Source organism: Vanellus vanellus, assembly GCF_965231255.1.
Source record: "Vanellus vanellus genome assembly, chromosome: 4".
In the NCBI taxonomy this organism is placed as follows: Eukaryota; Metazoa; Chordata; class Aves; order Charadriiformes; family Charadriidae; genus Vanellus; species Vanellus vanellus.
The window spans coordinates 83,287,278-83,308,813 of record NC_138909.1 but is presented as its reverse complement, the minus strand read 5'-3'; the positions used below and the strand labels follow the sequence as shown (position 1 = coordinate 83,308,813).

Here is a 21,536-nt window from a genome sequence, read left to right as displayed (position 1 = left end):
TATATTTTAGAGTTTGATCTAGAGTGGAACTTCTGAAAAAAAGCAAACGTAATAAAAATGGATTAAATATTTGTTTCATTTAAGGGACATGTTGAGACCATCTTTGATTGCAAATTCAAACCTGATAACCCTGATCTTCTTGCTACAGCTTCATTTGATGGCACAATAAAAGTTTGGGACATAAATACTTTAACAGCGGTTTACACATCACCTGGTAATGAGGGGGTTATTTATTCCCTTTCTTGGGCTCCAGGTAAGAATATTTTTGTTTGGGTCTGAATGTTCTTTGAATTAACACTGACTAGCAGCAATTTGTGTTACAAAAGTATTAGTTGTAGATAGAAGTGTATCTTATAAGGTTTAAACATAACAGAAGTGTTATCTGTGAAACCTGGTACCTGTAGAATTCGGTGCTTCAGACATTGTTGAGGCTTACCCTTATGCAGAATGATCTTGGTATTTCATACGGGGTCAGGATGGAGGGAGGAAAATCTCCGGAGCCTTTCCAGTGTTATGTTATGCAGACAATGAAGAGGCTTTCTTTGCATGGGAAGCAGCTGATTAAAGGAATTCAGACTCCATTGTGTGCTGAAGTGGGACATACACATTGAGTTGTCTTCCTCCTTTGTGTAGGATTCTAATCACCGAAGAGCTCTGCTTTTACTTTATTAGAATAGGGAATACTTTTTCTGCTAAGCATCTACTTTTTCTTAGAGAAGTCACTGAAGATAGGGGGAAATTTTCTTCTTAAAACTGTTCTGCGACTCCCTTAGGTAAACCTCGGAGTAGATTTCTGATAGTTACTGAGGTCAGTGGTTGATGATAGAGTAGGCTTTCTTGTTGTGTTTTAATTCTTTGGAATCACGGAGTTTTCAGAGTTGGAAGGGACCTCTAGAGATCATCTAGTCCAACTCCCCTGCCAAAGCAGGACTGCCCAGAGCACGTTCCTCAGGACTGCATCCAGGTGGGTCTTGAAAATCTCCAGAGAAGGGGACTCCACCACCTCCCTGGGCAGCCTGTGCCAGTGCTCTGTCACCCGAACCGTCAAGAAGTGTTTCCGTGTATTTGAACGGAACTTCCTATGTTCTAACTTGTGCCCATTGCCCCTCGTCCTGTCCCTGGGAACCATTGAAAAGAGCCTGGCTCCATCCTCCTTCAGCCCACCCTTTAGATACTTGTACGCCATAATAAGGTCTCCCCTCAGCCCTCTCTTCTCCAGGCTAAAGAGTCCCAGCGCTCTCAGCCTTTCCTCGTAAGGGAGATGCTCCAAGCCCTTCATCATCTTAGTTGCCCTTCCCTGGACTCGCTCCAGCAGTTCCCTGTCCCTCTTGAACTGGGGAGCCCAGAACTGGACACAGTATTCCAGTTGTGGCCTCACCAGTGCAGAGTAGAGGGGGAGAATGACCTCCCTCGACCTACTGGCCACACTCTTCCCTATGCAGCCCAGGATTCCATTGGCCTTTTTGGCAACAAGGGCACATTGCTGGGCCATGGATAATTTACTGTCTACCACAACCCCCCAGATCCTTTTCAGAGCTACTTCCCAGCAGGTCAGCCCCTAACCTATACTGGTGCTTTGCATTCTTCCTCCCCAGGTGCAGGACCTTGCACTTGCTTTTGTTGAACCTCATTAGGTTCTTCTCTGCCCAGCTCTCGAGCCTGTCCAGGTCACGCTGGATGGCAGCACGGCCCTCTGGGGTGTCAGCCACCCCACCCAGTTTGGTATCATCAGTGAACTTGCTGAGGATACACTCTGTCCCCTCATCCAGGTCATTAATGAATATATTAAACATAATTGGATCAAGTATTGACCCCTGGGGGACACCACTGGTTACAGGCCTCCAACTAGACTCTGTGCCGCTGATCACAACCCTCTGAGTTCTGTCCCGCAGCCAACTCTCAATCCACCTCGCTGTCGCCTCATCTAGTCCATACTTCCTCAGCTTCCTAATGAGAATGTTGTGGGAGACAGTGTGAAAAGCCTTGCTAAAGTCAAGGTAGATGACATCTACGACTCTCCCCTCATCCAGCCAACCAGTTATAACATCATGGAAAGCTATCAGATTGGTCAAGCATGATTTACCCTTGGTAAATCCATGTTGACCACTTCCAATAACTTCCTGTTCCTCAACGTGTTTGGAGATGACATCCAGAATGAGTCGCTCTATTACCTTCCCAGGGACAGAGGTGAGACTAACTGGTCTGTAGTTCCCTGGGTCCTCTTTCTTGCCTTTTTTGAAGATCGGAATGATGTCAGCCTTCCTCCAGTCCTCAGGCACCTCTCCTGTTCTCCAGGCAGATGCAATTTTAAACAAGTCTAAATAATTCAGCTCGTTGCCTTTCTCTAAGAAATAATAGCTGACAGGAAGGAGAAAAAGTCTGGTGATGAGAAGTTTAATGTAGTTTGCATATGTGAAATGAATATGCACTTTTTTCATTTCAGAGCATCTCTTGCACCTTTTTCCTCTTCACAGATGATTTGTCTTGCTCTCTGGAAATTCTGACAATATGAAATACGATGTTTTCTTTTGTGTTTTTTTGTTTGGAAATTTAAATTCATTTTGTAGTAGTATCTCACATTGAGAGAACAGTTTATTCACTTGGGGTTGCTTTGCAAGTCTTGTATTCTGATAGTTATTTCTTTTTAAGTAAATTTAAGCTAATTGGAAGCATGTGCTTCAACTTCAATTCCTTACCATCCTGTCCAAAAGTTCCTGTCCATCCCAGACAGAACTTTTCCTGCTTCTTTCACATCCCTTACTCCCAGCAAGTTCCTCTCCACCTTATACTACAATTTATCTTCATTCCTAATATATAATCTGATGCACCCCACCATTTGTATTTGGTCTCAAAAGACCTTTGAACATAGTAGTTTTCTTTTTTTTTTTTTTTTCCCCTGTCATTTTCTTACCTGAATCCATCTTATACATGTACCTTTCTAGACTCTTCCTGCATAGATTGCGTTTTCCACCTCTGAAATGTGGTATAAAGTAACAGTCAAAACTTACATATAAGTATGCCATATGGGTATTTAGGAAAAGTATAGCTATACGGGGACAGAGGCTCACTCTGGTGAGGAGAATTTGGTGCCTTTTGGATCAGGCCTGAATTCGGTTTTCAGGTTCTCACTATGGAGTCCTATATTCAGATTTTCCACCATGTAGAGTTTGGTTACAGATTTAAGTACGTTCTTGATGGGTTTAGGTGCTGCAGTGGTGCAAGATTAAGAAAACAAAGTACTGGTACATGTTCTGTCGCATTCTTCCCGATTTGCCTTAGTACGTAGGGAACTTTAAAAGAAAATGCTCTATTTGCTACAACTTTAAGCTTGAAACATTGAGTTTGTATCTCTTGTTCAATTTGAGTCATATGCATCATGAACGTTATTTTCTTGTCACCTTAACTTCAGGAAGACTTTCAGGAAGCAGAGAGAGTACTTTTTGTGACAATACAACTTTTATTTTGCCCTTTCCTCAAAATAGGAGCGTAGAAAAGCAGGTCAGGCTTTTGTTGAAATTCATATTTGTGACTTAGCATCAAATGCTGGCCTTAAACTATGAAAAACTCTTGTTTCTGTGCCATTGATGTCTTCTGTTTATATTACATTTCTTGAATTTAAAGTAGAAACATATTAGTGAAACAATGTTGTGATCTTATATTTATTGTGAGATCTTACACATATCTTTCTCTAAAGGAGATCTGAACTGCATAGCAGGCGCGACATCCAGAAATGGTGGCTTCATCTGGGATGTCCCAAAAGGCAAAATGATAACCAGATTCAGTGAGGTAAGATGAGATTATATTGGTTTTTGTCTATATGAAAAGTTAGTCATTCCCTCTAGTGTCAATAAAGAAAGATGGGTCTAAGTTCATAAGTTTTTAAAAGGTGCTATAATGTAAAAATCTATAGAAAGAATTAAGTAGGTGCCAGTTTATCTCTGGGGCAGAAGTATTTCTACTTCCTCAGACTGGGTTTGTGATATGAGAATGATGAAGCACCAGGTGGTCTCCAGTATCTTAAAACTGGTCCTGTAGCGATACACAGTAAAAGCATAGCTGATTCTTTCTTAAGCGTGTACATGTATAGGGACATATAGACTTTAAACTGGGTATCAAAATGTAAAATCATGTTCTGTATTTTCAAACGTAAGGCCCAGAAAAAAATTTCAGTCCCTGAAGTCTAGAGCAATAAAGCTCCATTTTGGAGCCCACCAAACAGTATGCCTTCTTTAGAACCTTGCCTCGTATTACTGGAAATCTCTGCAGGCATTTGCAAGCCCTGCAGCAGGAGCATAAATGTTAGTGGCAGAAGGAGCTATTTAATACTGTCTTGTAGTATTTTGTGCTATTTTCTGTATTCTTAGTATATAGCTGTAGTCTTCAGATTATACAGACAAAATTAATTGTAGAATCTGCATTAGAGGACAAAGGATGCTCTTTAAGAAGATGGAGGTAGGGGGGTGGGCAGAAAACAAATATACACACATACATTTGGGAGTTCCTGAGGTCTAACACTCAGAAGATTTTGCACTTATGCTACTAAACGTCTTTTCTCAAACACTCATCCTGATACACGTCCCACTGAAGTTGTCACTTAGCGCAATTATTCATGCCCACTCACTTCATTATTCCGACAAGTAGCTAACCTCTACTCAAGCTTCAGGTCCATATAGCTATGGGTTGCTCATTCTTCAACTTAACCCGTTTTGTCTCTTGGATCCTGGAGGTTATGGTGGTTTTACTGTCCCTCTTCTCAGTCGCAATTTTTTGGGCTTGGATTATCAAATATCCCAACTGTACTGGGGACTCATTATAATGTGTTTTTGTACTGTGTACTTTACTGGGAGAAAAGGGCTGAAGCCCGTAGGAGAATAAAATAAAAAAGAGGAGTCAATAGATGAGAGAAAAAAGGGGTGAATTATTTCTTATTGATAGGTATTTTGCATTTTTTGAAGCATGGAAAGAATGGAATCTTCTGCATTGCCTGGAGTCATAAAGATTCCAAAAGAATAGCAACCTGCAGCAGTGATGGATTTTGGTGAGTGTTATTGGAAGAAAAAAAAATTTCTAATGCACTTCTCAAGTCAGTAAACCTTGACACTACTATCAGTGATTAAGTTTAGAACTGTCCTTACTGGCCAAAACTTGGATTATATTAGTCTCCTGTACTTGTTGCATGTATTTTTCATGATTTTAAGAAAAAAGTAAAGGAAATGTTTACAAAAGGGACTAGTGTCTAAGAAACTCTGATAGTGACAAAGAATATTGATTTTTCTTTAGCCAAGAATATTTTTCTGGGTTTCTTATCAGTAGATATGGAAAACACTTCTCAAAAGCTATCCCACTTTTCTAGTCTTCATTTCTTAAATTTTTTTGAAGTTTGTTGTTGCAAGGACTAGGAATCACTATTTTAGAACAAAGTCATGGCAATTGTACTGTTACAGGGGCATAGTAGTTTATTTGTAAAAACTTGCAAATGTCCATTGAAAACATTGTTGCACGTATTGTGTTTCAGTACCTTTTTTAAATCCTTGTTCATTCTTTTCCTTTGCAACCCATGTTATTTCAGCTCAAACATAACAAAAGCGTGAATTTTAGAAAACAATCAACTTTTTTTTTTTTTGTTAGTTCCCTAAAGATCTATTTATACCTTAAAGCCATAGCAACTTAGATTTTAGGCTGTGAGGATCCTTTCGGGGAGGAAGGTACCACGGTGGCCATCTTTACAGCTCCTCTGAAGGAACGTGGGCTCTGAAGCCCAGTTAAATGTTTTTTTGGGAAATACATAGTTAGCCTTGTAGTTGAAGGGCTGTAGGAATAAAGTTTTCTCATATTCTTTCTGTATACATTTTTCACTATCTGATTTATTTGCACAGAATCAAACTTGACTTGTGGGTAGCCTACTCAGAATCCTTTTTTCCTCATAATGTTACATTGTCATTGGTTTCAGTATTATTCGAACCATCGACGGCAAGGTTCTCCACAAGTACAAACATCCAGCTGCTGTGTTTGGCTGCGATTGGAGTCAAAACAACAAGTAAGTAAAATTAACCCAAAAAATCAATAATATTTACTATTTAAATTGATTACCAATAAAATGACACAAAGGTATTTAGAACGTGATAGTTACTGTGATACTAGAGCTCTGAAATTGTTTCTGTTCCACAGTAGGATATGTCTGTGGCAGCTGTGTATTCCCAGTAGTGTATTTCATTGCCCAGCATATTAATGTGTTGAGCAGGACAAGGACTACTTCACTTTCAAAAGAGGATCTTTTCATATGGATGGGAGGAAAAAAGAATAATTCTCTGGCTGAGTATATAATGGGAGGAGAAAAAACCAAACAGATATTCAATACCAGTAAAGGGGGGGTTAGACTGGCTGCCTTTTGATGACTGGTAAGCTAACAATATAGCAGGCAACTAAATACAGTATGATATGTGTTAATTTTTCAGATAATTCCTAATAACAACATGAGAACTTGTTGTCAAAAAACAATTATACGGTAATTCAATCTAATAATTGTTGTGTTGGGTGCTTGATCAGACTGTAGTGCAAATACTATTCCCTGTTACAACTAATAGATCTTTATGGGGGGGGGAGTGTTCTGATTTAGTATATTTAATATGGTTATCAATAATTGCATCATGAAGAGACAAAGGAGAAGCAAAAATAAGCTATTTTTACAGTCAATTACAAAAGACATCATGCTTATTTTTAAACTAAAAAAAGATGAGTACTTTTGATGATCCCAATTTACTATTTTTATTTTGCAGAGATATGATAGCTACTGGTTGTGAGGATAAAAATGTTCGTGTTTACTACTTGGCAACCAGCTCAGATCAGCCGCTGAAAGTTTTTACAGGGCATACTGCAAAGGTGTTTCATGTGCGGTGGTCTCCCCTGAGAGAAGGAATCCTCTGCAGTGGCTCAGATGACGGGTGCGTAATTCTGAACTGTTAGAAAACTTAAAACCTCAAGCAGGACTATTAGAGAAACTTAAGATCTTTAGTTGTGCTGGTGCTGGCACCTTCAAAAACTCTGTGAATAATACAATAATCTAAGAATTATGCCTTGTTCAGATTCAGGCTGTAGCTTTGCTGTTAGCTTAATATAGTACCTGGGTGGCAGGATAAAATTATCTAAAATTGTCACAACTGCTGTAGCAACTTTCCAAATGCTTTCCCAAGCGTAGTCAGTGACTGGTACCTGTGACACCCAGGAATGATACAAGGAGGATACCACCTGCTTACATTATGTCTAAAGATATGGGTGCAAGACCTGCTCTTACTTAATGTTTTTCAAAAGTACATTTACGTATAATCAGTGGAGATTTTTAATGGGTGCTAGGTACTTCTGTTTTCTTGGTTTTGACATTTTTTGAGGGAGAGCGCATCAGTCTATGGTAAGCAGGAGGAAGAATTCTTCTATGATTCTAAGCCACTTCCCTGCAGAGTGTGCAAAACACATCCGTACAGGATCGTAAGTTTGGAGTATTGGCTTCTATTGCTTTCCCCAGTATCATTCGTTAGATGTCTATGCTTATGGCAAAAGCTGTTAATTCATATTGTAATGATTCATGAAAGAAACCAACTTGACAACCAACTTCTTATGTGTAAATCCTCTCTGTTTCACTTGAGCAAGAAATAGTGAATCCAAAATTCTGTCATAGTATCAGCATGAGATAGTCTGATTTTATTACCAATCATGGCTGTGTAATAAGTCTTGATTACAGAGGGATTTCTGGAACACAGTCACACCTTCACTTTGAGGGAATGGGATTGTTGAATAACTCAGTCCCAGGTAACACAGAAAACAAGCAGTCTTTTGAGTTTATTGTACTTGGTAGCATTTCTGTTGGTAGTCAAACTCAGGACTATTTCAGATGACCTGTTTAGCACCCAGGCTTACGCAGTACAGAGGAACAGTACGCAGGGGTCACACGTGAGCACATATTGCTGTAGGACAATATATATGTAAATACATAAAACAGCCTTCTACTTGGTTAAAAGGGAACTAAAAAATGGTGAGAAAGCTGTATGAATTCTTTCTCATTACTTGTGTAATTGTGGTGGCAGTTTCACAATTTAAGATAGCGTGGTGTCCACTTCTCAAGGTAACAAATGCCACGTTCAAAGGAGAGGAGAGAATATTTCTGTTGGAGGGGACTTACAACAATCATCTAGTCCAACTGCCTGACCAGTCCAGGGCTGACCAAAAGTTAAAGCATGTTATTAAGGGGGTTGTCCAAATGCCTCTTAAACACTGACAGACTCGGGGCATCGGCCACCTCTCTAGGAAGCCTGTTCCAGGGTTTGACCACCCTCTCAGTAGAGAAATGCTTCCTAATGTCCAGTCTAAACCTCCCTTGGTGCAGCTTTGAACCATCCCCGGGCATCCTTATGGATCTCAGCACCTCCCTCTCCACATCCCCTCCTCAGGAAGCTGTAGAGAGCCAAGAGGTCACCCTTCAGCCTCCTCCTCTCCAACCAAGACAGACCCAAAGTCCTTAGCTGCTTCTCATAGGGCATGCCTTCCAGCCTTCACCAGCTTTGTTGCCCTCCTCTGGACACATCCGAGGACCTTCACATCCTTCTGGAATTGCAGTGCCCAGAACTGCACAGAATCCTCGAGGTGAGGCAGCGCCAACGCTGAGTACAGCGGGACAGTCCCCTCTCTTGACCGGCCGGTCATGCTGTGCTGATGCCCCCCAGGATGTGGGTTGCCCTCTTGGCTGCCTGGGCACACTGCTGGCTCCTACTGAGCTGCTGCCCACCAGCACCCCTGGGGCCCTTTCTGCAGCGCTGCTCTCCAGCCACCCCTCTCCCAATTTATACTTGTGGCCGGTGTGACTCCATCCCAGGTACAGCACCCGGCTCTTGGACTTGTTAAATTTCATCCCATTGATCATTGCCCAGTGCTCCAATCTATCTAGATCCCTCTGCAAGGCATCTTGTCCCTCAAGAGATTCAACAGCACATCCCAGTTTCGTATCATTGGCAAACTTGCTCATAGCGCATACAACTCCTGCATCTGGATCGCTGATAAATATATTGAACAGAACCAGCCCTAGAGTTGAGCCCTGAGGAACACCGCTGGTGACCGGTCGCCAGCCAGATGTAACCCCATTACTACAGTCCTTTGAGCTCAGCCCTTCAGCCAGTTCTTCACGCGGCGCACCATGAACCTGCTCATCCCACAGCTGGACAGGTTGTCCAGAAGGGTGCTCTGAGGGACGATATCAAAAGCCTTGCTAAAATGCAGAAAAACTACATCCGCTGCCTCCTCTTCATCCACTAGGCAGGTAACCTTATCACAGGAGGATATCAAATTAGTTAAACAGGACTTTCCCTTTGTGAACCCATTGTGACTGTGCCTGATGATTGCATTGTTCTTTAAATGCCTTTCAATAGTACACAGTATGATCTTCTCCATATTTTTTTCCAGGAACTGAGGTTAGACAAAGAGATCTGTAGTTTCCTGGGTCTGTTAGAGGGCTGATAAAGCCATAGGAAAGATAGATCTCACAGTTTTGATTTGGTTTTCTTTCATTTTTTTCCCCTTGAGAGTCTTAACAGGCAAATTTATTATGCGTGCAGGCGTGTGGGCGAACTTGTCTCTCACTGGCATGTAAGGTAATGGTGCATGAGAGATTTTGAAAGACTATGTGGTGGATCACAGAATCCCAGACTGGTGAGGGCTGGAAGGGCCCTCTGGAGCTCCCCCAGTGCCACCCCCCGCCAGAGCAGGGGCACCTCCAGCAGTGGCACAGGACACCCCCAGGTGGGTTTGGAATGGCTCCAGAGGGGGAGACTCCCCCCTCTCTGGGCAGCTGTGCCAGTGCTCTGCCGCCCCCACAGGAGAGAAGTCCCTCCTCAGGTTGAGATGGAACTGCCCATGGTCACGTTTGTGCCCGTTCCCTCTTGTCCTGTCGCTGGGCACCACTGAAAAAAGACTGTTCCCATCCCCCTGGCACCCTCCCTTTAAGTGTTTATAAGCACTGATAAGATCCCCCCTCAGTCTTCTCCAGACTAAAAAGTCCCGAGTCCCTCAGCCTTTCCGCATAAGAAAGATGCTCCAGTCCCCAGTGGATGGAATAGTTTCTTACTGTGGTGAACTGTCTTTGGTCTATTTTGTACCCCATCCTAAACGTGAAGGGCATTGACTCCAACCTCTCCTGTTACAACTTCTATAAACATACTGCAAACAAATATTCTGATAAATTTGAAGCTTAGACTATTGCTGAAGTAGACAGAGAATCATGTTTAGTCGGTGGTTTGATGGCCATAGGTCTTTTTATTCTGTTTCAGTACTGTTCGAATATGGGATTATACACAGGATGCTTGTATAAATGTTCTTAGTGGACATACAGCTCCAGTACGGGGACTGATGTGGAATCCCGAAATTCCTTATCTTCTAATATCCGGCAGTTGGGACTATACGATTCGAGTGTGGGACACAAGAGATGGAACGTGTTTGGACACAGTTTATGATCATGGTGCAGACGTATATGGTAATATTTTAAAATGTGGTTTTATTTCTGTATTGAAATGCATTTTTAAATATTTTAAGCTTTATAAAATAATTTAATCAAACTGGTTATTAGATAGACTTAATTATTTGACTACATTTTTAAATGCCCTCTCTGCTAGGATTAACGTGTCATCCCAGTCGTCCGTTCACTATGGCCTCTTGCTCTCGGGACTCCACTGTGAGACTCTGGTCCTTGACACCTCTTATAAACCCTCTGCAAATAAATATCTTGGCAGATAGATGTTGGGATGAGATTATCGGTAATACAGGTAAGTAACTTGTATATACCGTTGTTTTAATTTTCTGTATGTTAGTGTACTTCTTTTTCTTTTTTTTCTTAATTTTTAATTGTCATGTATAAATCTTTCTGTGTGTTAGATCGTGCTGTGGAATCTGGGGCTCCTCCTTTGCTGTGTGGTAAAGTTTCCAGGGATATTAAACAAGAAGTGGAAAAATTGACAGGAAATCCTCGAGGAAAAAAACTACGGTGGTTTTCAGAATGTTTTTCAGTAAGTATGCTGCAAACTTAAGGATGTTGTCAGTGTCTGTGACTTTCTCTTCTGAAGGCAGTCTCCAAACTGAAATTTCTTTTTTCTCTACCATTTTTTTTCTCCCTTTCTTGAAGGGAGCTCAGAAAACATGCAGAAATCGATTCTATCACTTAACATTTCGGCATGTAAAAATGTCCATGACTGAATTGTCAGTTGTGAACTCCAATTTTTCACAAATTTAAATAGGCGGGATAGTGAAATAGGTGGGATAATTTAATTTGCCATAGTAAAAGTTTGATTTGACAAGAATTTTCTATTGAAGAAAATGCCGAGATGTATTTTATCAAACTACATTGGAGTTTTTAATTTCAGTCCATCAAAAGGATACCCTCATTACAGGTTAGGTTTGAACTGCCCAAGTGTCAGTGCCCCAACTGCTGTGTTCCCTTCCGGAGCTGTAGATCTGGATGACCCGTGTCCCAGTATCCATCTCTTGCTTTTGCTCCGTTGCACAGTAATATTTCCTATAAATCACTGCACCCTTTCTCTGCAATTGAGTTAAAAATGTAAACTGGGAGTGCTTACCTGCATAGGAGCTGAACTTGAGGTAGAAGGAGGACAAAAATGACCAAGATCTACAGCTTGTGTTGAGCACTGTTGTAATTTAAGTCAGTACACTGATCTACAAAGACATAGTTCATCCAAAATACTTGGTTTGATTTCTAGATGAACTGAAGTGTATGATTTAGAAATGCTGAAGCAATATTTCTCACTTAAAAATCATGGAATTTCCTGGTTTATTAAAATATATGTTTTGAGGGAATTCCTTGTTTTACAGAAGTGATACATTTTGATGTCCCATGGTGATTCAAGAGTAAAACTGTTATAAGACGGTTAGAATTTTCAAAGAACAAACTTTTTTTGATCAGCTGTGTTCAGTGCTTTTTAAGTCCAGAAAATAAAATGTAATAAAATGTTGTACTTAAACTATGGGGAGTGGGGAGTCAAGTAAGAACTTTAAAAGGACTGTAAAAAGAGGGAATAGCCTTTTTTTTTTTTTTTTTTTTTTTTTTCCCCCCCCGGAGGATCTTCTGCTTTTTACCGGCTCAGAAATAATTGAACTTCTGAACTTGTAATCCTGTTATTCTTAGAAAAGCTCCTTCAGGTCAAAGGTTGAATGGTTGTTTGGGGTTTTTTTAAGCTTTTAATTACTCACTCTCTTCTAGACCTCATTGACTGTTAAGCCATTGTCCTAGTTCTACAGAAGGATTCAAATGCTAGACCAATAAAAATATTAAAAAAAAAAATTACCTTGATGGCCTGCAAGATTTTGTGCATATACAGTTATACTATACGCGTCTGTTTTAAGATTTAATATTAAGATAGTAAACCAGATTGTGGCAGTCATGCCTTGAAGTTGTTTTTCACCTGGCCCGCACCTTTGCTTTACAGAAAACTCGCATGGCGTGCCCTCAACTATGTCCGCGCATAACCAGATACCTCAGTTGTGGATCTTGCTGTGTCTTCACAGCTTTTAAGAATACTGAAGGAGTTGTAGTATCTTAAATAAACATGAGAAAGAAGTTCTTTCCTGTGCGGGCGGTGAGCCCCTGGTGCAGGGTGCCCCGAGAAGCTGTGGCTGCCCCATCCCTGGAGGTGTTCAAGGCCGGGTTGGACGGGGCTTGGAGCAATATGGTCTAGTGGGAGGTGTCCCTGCTCATGGCAGAAGGGGTGGAATGAGATGATCTTCAAGGTCCCTTCCAACCTAAACCATTCTGTGATTCTATGATCTTGAACTAATTCACATCTTCGTAGTAAAGCTTCTAATCTATAATTGTATTTCTTAGAACTGACTGACAAATGTTTTCCAATATCTTCATAAGTTCAAGTTTCTCTCTTGAACATGACTGTAATACAACTCTTTTTTTCCCTAATAATTTTAGCCTCCAGGAGGCAGCAAAAATTTATGGGATTTAGTCGCCGTGATAAAAGGACAGGATGACAGTTTGCTTCCACAAAATTACTGCAAAGGAATTATGCATATGAAACATCTCATTAGATTTAGAATGGTAAGTGAAGCATAAACAGTATGTGAAAATGGGAGTTAATCCGTATAGTATTTCACTCTTTAAAAATAACGTTTAATGCTTTACAGAAGGGCCACAATTTATTTTAGGTCCAAATGTGTTTGTGCAGTATCGGTTCTCTGTGCAATACTGGTCTGTTAGAACAATTGCAGCTAGCTAAGTCTGCATCAGTTCATGCACACGCGGTGTTCAAATGCTAGGTTATGGTTTTAGCTACAAAAGCATTTTTCAAAATAATGAAAAGAAATTGCAAAGCAAGCATTGCTACAGCTTGAGCTGTGTAGCGAGTTGGTCTTCCCTGTTATATATACAGTACTTCCACATTCAGTAAAATCAAATTATTTGGTTGTATAAACATGAAGTTTGTAGTTCTGTTCAGACGCAGGGACAAGGGAATTCATGTCTGAAAGTGGAGGAGAGTCAGCGAAAATATGCGCTGAAGCTGTCTGGAGGAAGGAGTGGGAAAATTTGAACCTGTCGCTCTTCAGCTGTAGATCTGTATTAACGACTCGGGCGGGAATGTGAGATTGGAGTACTAGAACACAAATTTAGTAGTAGCTGCATGTGCGAATATGGAAGCAGGCACACGATTTGTGCAGCGTGTGGTTCAGTCAGGGACACCTTAGGGATACTACACAATCCCGTACGATGATGTCTGGGTTGGAAAGAGAGGAAAAAGATCTATTGGTATGGATCAGGACCTGCCTAACTGCCCTGCCACCCCCAGGGCTAAACACTGCCAGCGCTTTGCCCCATCCCTGGAGGTGTTCAAGTCCAGGCTGGACGGGGCTTGGAGCAACCTGGGCTGGTGGGAGGTGTCCCTGCCCAGGGCAGGGGGGTTGCAACTGGGTGATCTTTAAGGTCCCTTCCAGCCTAAACCATTCCATGAGTCTGTGGTCACCCGGGTTGCTGCTGCAAGCTCTCTCTTTTGCAAAATCACAGACTTTTCAAATGTCCTACATACCTTGTGACTCTTTAGTGGTGGAAGTGTTTAATTGGTGATGTTAACTGTAATAATAGCAGCTACTCTGCTAATACTGAGACGCTCGAGACGTGTGTCCGTGTGTCCGAAACCCAGTTTTCTCAGCCAGTTAGCCCAAGGAGAAGAAACTCATTCTCGACTCCTGCAGTGCAAGCAGGCTCTTTATCCCTGCGACGTGACTGCATAACTCAGGTGGCCTAGAATAACTGATCGTTCTGTGGGTCTGGATGAAGTGTTCAATTTAGAAGCGTTTTGTCCCCTTTTTGCTGACTCAGAATCTTGCTTGAGAGCGCTAAGAGAAAGTAAGGGTAGGGTGATGCTGGCTCCTTGTGTGCGGCCGCTAACACCATTTTTTCCTTAGGAAACTGGGTAATGGCATTGCAGCACCTAGACATTTCAGGATGAAGTAGGGACCTGAAGCAAGTGTATTTTTCTGTTTGTAGCAGACAGAGAAGGTACACTGGAGACTTCAGCCCAAAAATGACAAAAAAGAGGTGCCAAATAAAATAGTAACATAGTTTGTTTTAAAAAAACAGATGCTCTGCCTTTCTCGGCAGCTGCAGTTGGTCTGCATTGCAGTTTACTTTGGTGAAGAATGTTCAAAATTTGTTCTTCATCCTCCATACATGGTGCTGTAAAGCCATGAATAGCCAAATGCCGTCTCACGTGCATTGATGATAGAGTTAAACTGAGAATTCTCGAGATGTGGAGTGAAGCTCCTTTTGCTGTTTTGTATGTTAAATGTGCTCCTGTTGCAGCTTGTTTCTCAGACTCTGCCAGATGGAGAAATTTAGTCTTATTTCTTCAACTGATATAAAAATTGCAGTGGTTGGGAATATAAATCTTTTATTGGTCTTGTGTTTAACGTGGTATGACAGATCAGGACACATGCTGAGCCTACTATCTTTCTTCTTTCTTTATTTGGACACCATTATAATGGTAATAAGTACAGTTTCTGGCTCTGTATGGTTTATGTTCACAAATTTTAAAAAAAAGAATTCAAAAATAGCAAGATTTTTTATGATGGACATCTGTGTGGATTACTATTACATATGAGAAAATGGTTGAGAATAAAAAAATATGTAAAAAAGATTAAAGGAAGGTAATGGAGGAAAATGTATGTGTGCAACAAAACACTAACACAGTTACTTCAACAATATAAATAGTTCTCTGTAATCTCATTGTAAGCTCTTCTAATTAGTTCGCTGTAATCTCATTGTAAGCTCTTCCAATTAGCCTTTTCTCAAAAGATTTTTTTTTTCTTAAATGCTAGCCTTTATATTCCATTGTAATGTTTGACTGTAGTTCATTCTTAAGAAAAATTGTTTTCGTCACAGAAAACTGTAATTTTTTTTTTTACTTTTTTTAATGTTTTTTTTCCCCCTCAGTCCAAGGCACAAGAACTGACAACAGTAAAAATGTCCAAGTTTGGAGGTGGTATTGGTGCACCAAGCAAAGAGGAGAGGCTTAAAGAAGCTGCAGAAATACATCTAAGATTAGGACAAATTCAGCGATATTGTGAACTAATGGTAGAACTTGGAGAGGTAAAGTATCGGAATGTTATTGAAGAACAATAAAGCATGAGGGTTTCTAAAAACCAGCTACCCTAGCAAAGATGGGGTAGAACAAAATAAGTGCAGAAAAGAGTAATCTTGCTCCAATTATATTATTTTTAACATATACAGTCTAATGCATGGCTCATTCCTTATTTAACCTTCTTGACAAATTTATTTTTAATGGAAGAAACATGAAAATAGTTAAAAATACAGCTGTTTCTCAAAATAAATTGATCATGTTAAATGTATTGCTGCTTTCTTCTAGTGGGACAAAGCGCTCTCAGTTGCACCTGGTGTATCGATGAAATACTGGAGGAAGTTAATGCAAAGGTAAGGTAATAAAAATGTGATGCTGCATTGTAGGTTCTGTCCATAAAAGGACACAGACAAGTGGGAAGAATGGATACCTACGTCAGCTGTGCTTGGCTTTTCTTACAGCATTCTAGTGATGTTACTTTTTGCTCGGTAAGCTTTGGGGTGGAACTGTCGGGGTTTCCAACAATGATTTTGTGTACAGAAATCAAGTTAAAGGGTTGAGCATAAATTGCAGGTTTAACTGGAAACCCTTTAGCGCGGTATCCGTAGTTTGCAAGTCTCCTGAGGTCTGGAAAGGCAGACGGGTTTCAGTGAACTTTATAAGGCTTCATCTAACACCTATACCATAGAGAGAGGTTTAATGATCCATTATGTATGTAGATCTTTTCTTGTTTATTTATTCGTTTGTTTAATTAGGAGAGCTGATCAGTTAATTCAGGAAGAAAATGATGATGTCATCCCATACTGTATAGCTATCGGAGATGTGAAGAAGCTAGTTTCTTTCTTTACTTCAAGAGGCCAGCTTAAAGAGGCTCTGCTTGTTGCACAGGTATTATTATGGATAACCGTGGGAGATGTATTTAGCTATTCATTTCTACCTCCGAAGATGACAAGCATATTTAAAAGGCTACCTCTGTTCACTTCTGCAAAATGGCTAAATAATCATACCCTGCTCTTTACTTTCATATTCTATTGGCCAACTTTTATGCAGAAATCATAAAAAGGTAGCTCATGCTTACAGATTTTAAGCCTGATTCTTCTAAATTGCAATCAAATGCCCATAATGAAAACTGATGTAGTCAGTTTTGGTTGAAGTAGAAAATTAACTGATTTTCAGCAGTTAGTATTGCCCTTGACATCCAAGACATGTAGGATTTCTCTTGCATTTCTACTGAGGTCTTGGTCATACTACTACTTCCTGTACAATTTTGGGGTGAAACCGCTCAATTGCTGCAGTAATCAATATAGGAAATCAAACTTTTAAATGAATGCAGAAAGCAGTACAAGAAATTACCAAAAAGTACATATGTCCCTTCTGCTTCCTAATGTAAGCACAAATTAAAGGGCACACAAAACATGCCAGACCTGACGCTTTGTTTCACTCTTTCTCACCTTTCCTTTATTCTTTTTCAGTAATTTCTGCACACTTAATATCGTTTGTTAAATAAACTGTCAAGATTTGTCCCTGGTTCATTATCTCATGCGTACATGTCCTTGAACGTTCAGTTGCCTCAGAGATAAAAACTTTAATAATTCATGTGAATTTGTCCTTTAGGAATTGTCTGTCTGTACGTTGTTGTTGTTCTGATAGTAGCTGAATAGTGCCCAGAATGGAACTTTGAGGTACACTTAAATTTAATGTCATAATGTTTGAACCTCAGAGCACCTTAAAGCTTTGGAAAGATCTTCTTCTTCTAAGAGAGACATTGCAGGGGTTGCTTTTATTCCAATTCATAGAATAGTCTTTGTCTCAAAGGTTTAATCAAATAATATTATGCGATAAAATAACAGGACTGTTCTGTTTTCACTTTTAACTGAGCCCTGGGTTTTAATGTTGTTATCCCAGCTACATCTTAAAGCATATGAAAGAACTTCCTTTTAAAATACACTGATCTCTTCTCATTTAATGTTAAAAATAATTTATTGCCAGACACGAAAAAGTTTCAGCTTATGCCACTCTATAAACCTTTCCAGATTTGCTGTTATACCTACTGGGAAGTATCTATGGAGTTCATCCTTCACTCGGAGCCACTTGCTCCCTGGGCTGTAAAAATCTAGGACAGCTCTCACTGTCCATTTTAAGTGTATTCAAATGCTGGAAAAATCCTGTACGAATTCCTAGGAAGGAAGAGATCTTGTGCTTTTGTAGAGTTTCTTGTATGGCTGGCTAAAACTAGCCTAAGATACAGCTATGAGTAAGTTCATTGGTTTAAACATTTCCTTTGTTATAACTAAGCTTTAGAAAGATTTTTATAGATCTTAGATGATTTTCTTTTTTTGTTGCTGAAAAAAATCACATTTCATATTCATTTTGGTTGGTGCACTAATTAATCCATTTTTTTATTCACTTCTAGGCAGCTTGTGAGGGAAATATACAAATGTCACCACTCTCCACAACAAGTGGATCTTCAAATGCTGGTGGAAACAATACAGACGATTATAATGAGTAAGTTGTTCTAGTTTACATCCAAAGCCTCATTTTACTGCAGGATATAAAGTTATCAAGGGAGATATACCTTAGTGGTTTAATTTGGCATCAGCAATGTAGAATTCGACAACAAAATATTACATCTTCTAGTACTTAGTTGATAGAGTTACTAACTAACTGAAGCTAGACTGAATAATTCCGCTGTTGTGCCTCCTTTTAGCACCGAATGGATTTTTCATGTGTACGTATTATAATTATAAATATCGTTTTCATTTGCTTGATCTTTAAGGTGTATTGCTGTGCACTTAAATATGTTTTAATATGTGGCATATTGACTTGGAACTTTTGGTAAGGAGAGCAAGATTTAGCATTAACAAGTATCTGTGAGACTCAGTTTTTTGCATCTTCTCCTGAAGCTCCACAGTTTATCATCAGTGAAGTTCTGACGGTGTGCACTCATAGCCATATTTTCCCTGTATTTGCCCACAAAAGAAAACATGTGTCTCCATGTTTAGGACAGTGCTCAAAAACCTAAATCACATTATCAAGTGATATGTGTAGTAACAAAAGCAATTTGGAGGCTGTGTAGTTCCTTCATTTACATGTGTGGCTTTTGACCAATGAGAGATTTATGCGGAGTTCACAAGTACAGGATGAATACCCAAAATATTTGATTTCTCTTCTCTCGGTCTGAAGAGGCATTTCCAGACTGATGTAGATTTTGAGAAACTGATCCACCTGAATATGCTCCAACATAAGTAGTGAATAAAGCTCAAACCGTATTTTGAAAGCTAGTGGTGTCATTATCTGTAAGTCAAATGTAGGAATTTTAGGGTACAGAAGCAAATGTGGTGATTTATATATAAATTAAGAACCTAAGAACTCCACCCTTTAACTGACCTTGCAGAATCCATGCCTTATTTTTGCAGGCTCCTGCACAAAGTCAGCAAAGAACTGGCGGAATGGTATTTCCAGGATGGCCATGCAGTGCTTGCAGCATGTTGCCATCTGGCGGTTGAAAATATAGAGGTAATTATTTTTTTTTTCTTCCTATTTAACTATGGAAGGGCCAACATTGACTCCCTTTTTACATCTCCACATTAACTGTTTTTTAACGTGTATGACCACGTTCTAAAATGTATTGCTTATACTTGGTATTTGCTTTGTATGTATTTATATAGAGTTTGATCCTTACAATATTGAAGTTAGTAGAAAAACTCCCATGATTCTATTAAGTTCAAGATTTCTGTCGTGCACAGAAAGTAGTATATTATTATTAATTGTATTTTCATATATACAGCATCTTGTTATATCAGAAAATATAAGGTACCGAAGTACCTTACGTATATACATATACGCATAGGTATTGCTGTTTACTGTTTATGGTCACTCAAAAGACCCATTCAGAACTGGGACTTTATTGTACTACATAAGATGCAGTCTCAACCTTGAAGAAGTTGCGGTCTAAATGGTGAAGTAAATAGGAAAAAAAAAACAACCCCTCAGCACAAAAATAGGGCTGACATGTAAGAAACATTTCGTTAGCTTTTCTTTTTCTTTTTGTAGTTTTACAAATTGTTTCTTTTCCTCGTTCTGTCTGGAATTTGTTGTTGACTCAACATGTTCTTCCTCCTCTATCCCCCAAAATAAGTAAAATTCCATCTTAATGAGCTGTTCCAAGAGAAAGCAATAATCAGTTAATGCCTGTATTTCAAAATAGACATTTCGAGTCGTTGTGTAGTCTATTACTGTTTAATATTCTGTTATCCCTATCAGCAACTCCAGTTGCCCAGAGAGAACAGGAGAGTCCTTCCTAGTTTGGGTTTTGAGGTTCTTTGTTTTTTGGGGGTTTTTTTGAGTCTCCTTTCATTAAAAGATAGGGGAAATATGTATTCTGAAAGCTAGTATCCTTACTTAAGACTAAAAGGAACTGCTATCACGCTTTTTATGCCTGTGTAATCTCTTTGAATAAAGGAAGATTCTGCTAAAGGAAATCTATTTGGTTATTTAAAAACTAACACGTGGTGCACAATTATTGACTCATTCAAGAGACCCAAATTATATGTAAAGTTTAATTAATGCGTATTTTGTCCTTCTGTAAAAAGCAGCTTCATAAATGAATGTCAGATACTCAATGTGGTGAATCCCCAAGAATGCTTGTGTGCCTTAATGATATAATTTTTTCATTGAGCAAGCTTGCGATGGCAAACCTGATTCGTGGAAACGAACTGGAGTTGGCAATCAGTGTGGGTACTGTCTTAGGAGAAAGTGCAGCACAAGCAACACATTATGCCCTAGAATTACTAGCAAGAAAATGTATGACAGTAACAACATGGTAAGAATTTCTTAATCCAAAGAAGATTTTTATTTTTTTTTTTCCTCCCCCTGACAAAACGATAAAGGTCTTTCATTCTGAAACTTTCATAGACACCAAACCACTGTGGGTAGGTAGAGTAAGAATTGCTGCTCGCATATGAATCGCTGTGTTAGACCTCTGAAGCACAGAGCGCGTAAATGTTCTGATTTAATCTCTAAATATATTATGTATGCATTGCAAATGAGAGAAGAGACGTTGTCAAACAGAGTAAGAAACCCGCTGAAAAACCCGAGGTACTTGGGCACTAGGTAACATAGTGAGTCCTAGTCTGTACTGAGTGAAAATGACTGCTTCAGACAAAGTAAGGCTAGAATTGAATTATAAAGTCAAAGGAACAGAAGCTTAAGTAGGATCTGTGAAGGGATTGTTAAGTACTTGCTTGAAAAATGTAAAAACCTGAGAGGCTGAGGAATTCTTTTGTATTGGTATTGGGAATACAAGGGAGCTGACAAAACTTAAGGATGAAACAAGATTACTATTTAATTCTGCAGGAGCAGGTCATTTCTCTTGCATAGAGGGGAAACTTAGCTCTGCTAAATTTTCTTTTCCTCCTTGCAGTGGTTTCACTTTGAAGGATACAGTTCTGGTCTGGTTTTTGTCTTCCAATGAAAAGCAGAACATCATTCTAAAGTATATTTGGCAGCTGTACAGGTGTTTCAGAATTGACATTTCATAGAAAACAGATATTGCAATTAAGCATCAGCTGGTATTTGCTTAAGCATGTAGAGGTAGCCTGGGAGAAACATAGTGGACCTCCTCCCTACAGAGCATTTAGCCTGCCTTAGACAGCGAAGCGTTGGAGAAAAAGACAAAATAGGACATGGATGACTTGCTGCTCTGGTTTTGCAGTGATTTAGCATGTCTGCATTGCACCAGTGCTAACAGGGTGGTTTTGGTAACTCCATCTGCAGCTTTTAAACTCTCTGAAGCTCTTTCTCTGATCTCCCTGCCTTCATTGTGAAGAGTGATTTTTATGTAGCCTCTGATGGGAAGCACTGGACAGGGAGTTAAGAAGAACAGTGTATATTAGTGCGGGGTCCTGCACC

The 21,536-nt window shown here is 39.7% G+C and overlaps 1 protein-coding gene across 1 annotated transcript in view; it reads left to right on the top strand.

The window, feature by feature from the left end:
• WDR17 (WD repeat domain 17) overlaps positions 1 to 21,536 on the top strand; it is a gene marked incomplete at both ends in the record, with an annotated part of 51,929 nt that overhangs the window by 19,681 nt on the left and 10,712 nt on the right. Inside the window, 15 exons of the mRNA XM_082483114.1 lie at positions 85 to 253; positions 3,695 to 3,786; positions 4,956 to 5,038; positions 5,951 to 6,037; positions 6,777 to 6,941; positions 10,311 to 10,513; positions 10,653 to 10,802; positions 10,912 to 11,042; positions 12,968 to 13,093; positions 15,482 to 15,637; positions 15,915 to 15,979; positions 16,382 to 16,514; positions 18,040 to 18,131; positions 19,043 to 19,142; positions 20,309 to 20,448. Of these exons, the coding sequence (XP_082339240.1) occupies positions 85 to 253; positions 3,695 to 3,786; positions 4,956 to 5,038; positions 5,951 to 6,037; positions 6,777 to 6,941; positions 10,311 to 10,513; positions 10,653 to 10,802; positions 10,912 to 11,042; positions 12,968 to 13,093; positions 15,482 to 15,637; positions 15,915 to 15,979; positions 16,382 to 16,514; positions 18,040 to 18,131; positions 19,043 to 19,142; positions 20,309 to 20,448 (1,892 nt within the window). The remainder of the gene's footprint in view (positions 1 to 84; positions 254 to 3,694; positions 3,787 to 4,955; positions 5,039 to 5,950; positions 6,038 to 6,776; positions 6,942 to 10,310; positions 10,514 to 10,652; positions 10,803 to 10,911; positions 11,043 to 12,967; positions 13,094 to 15,481; positions 15,638 to 15,914; positions 15,980 to 16,381; positions 16,515 to 18,039; positions 18,132 to 19,042; positions 19,143 to 20,308; positions 20,449 to 21,536) is intronic.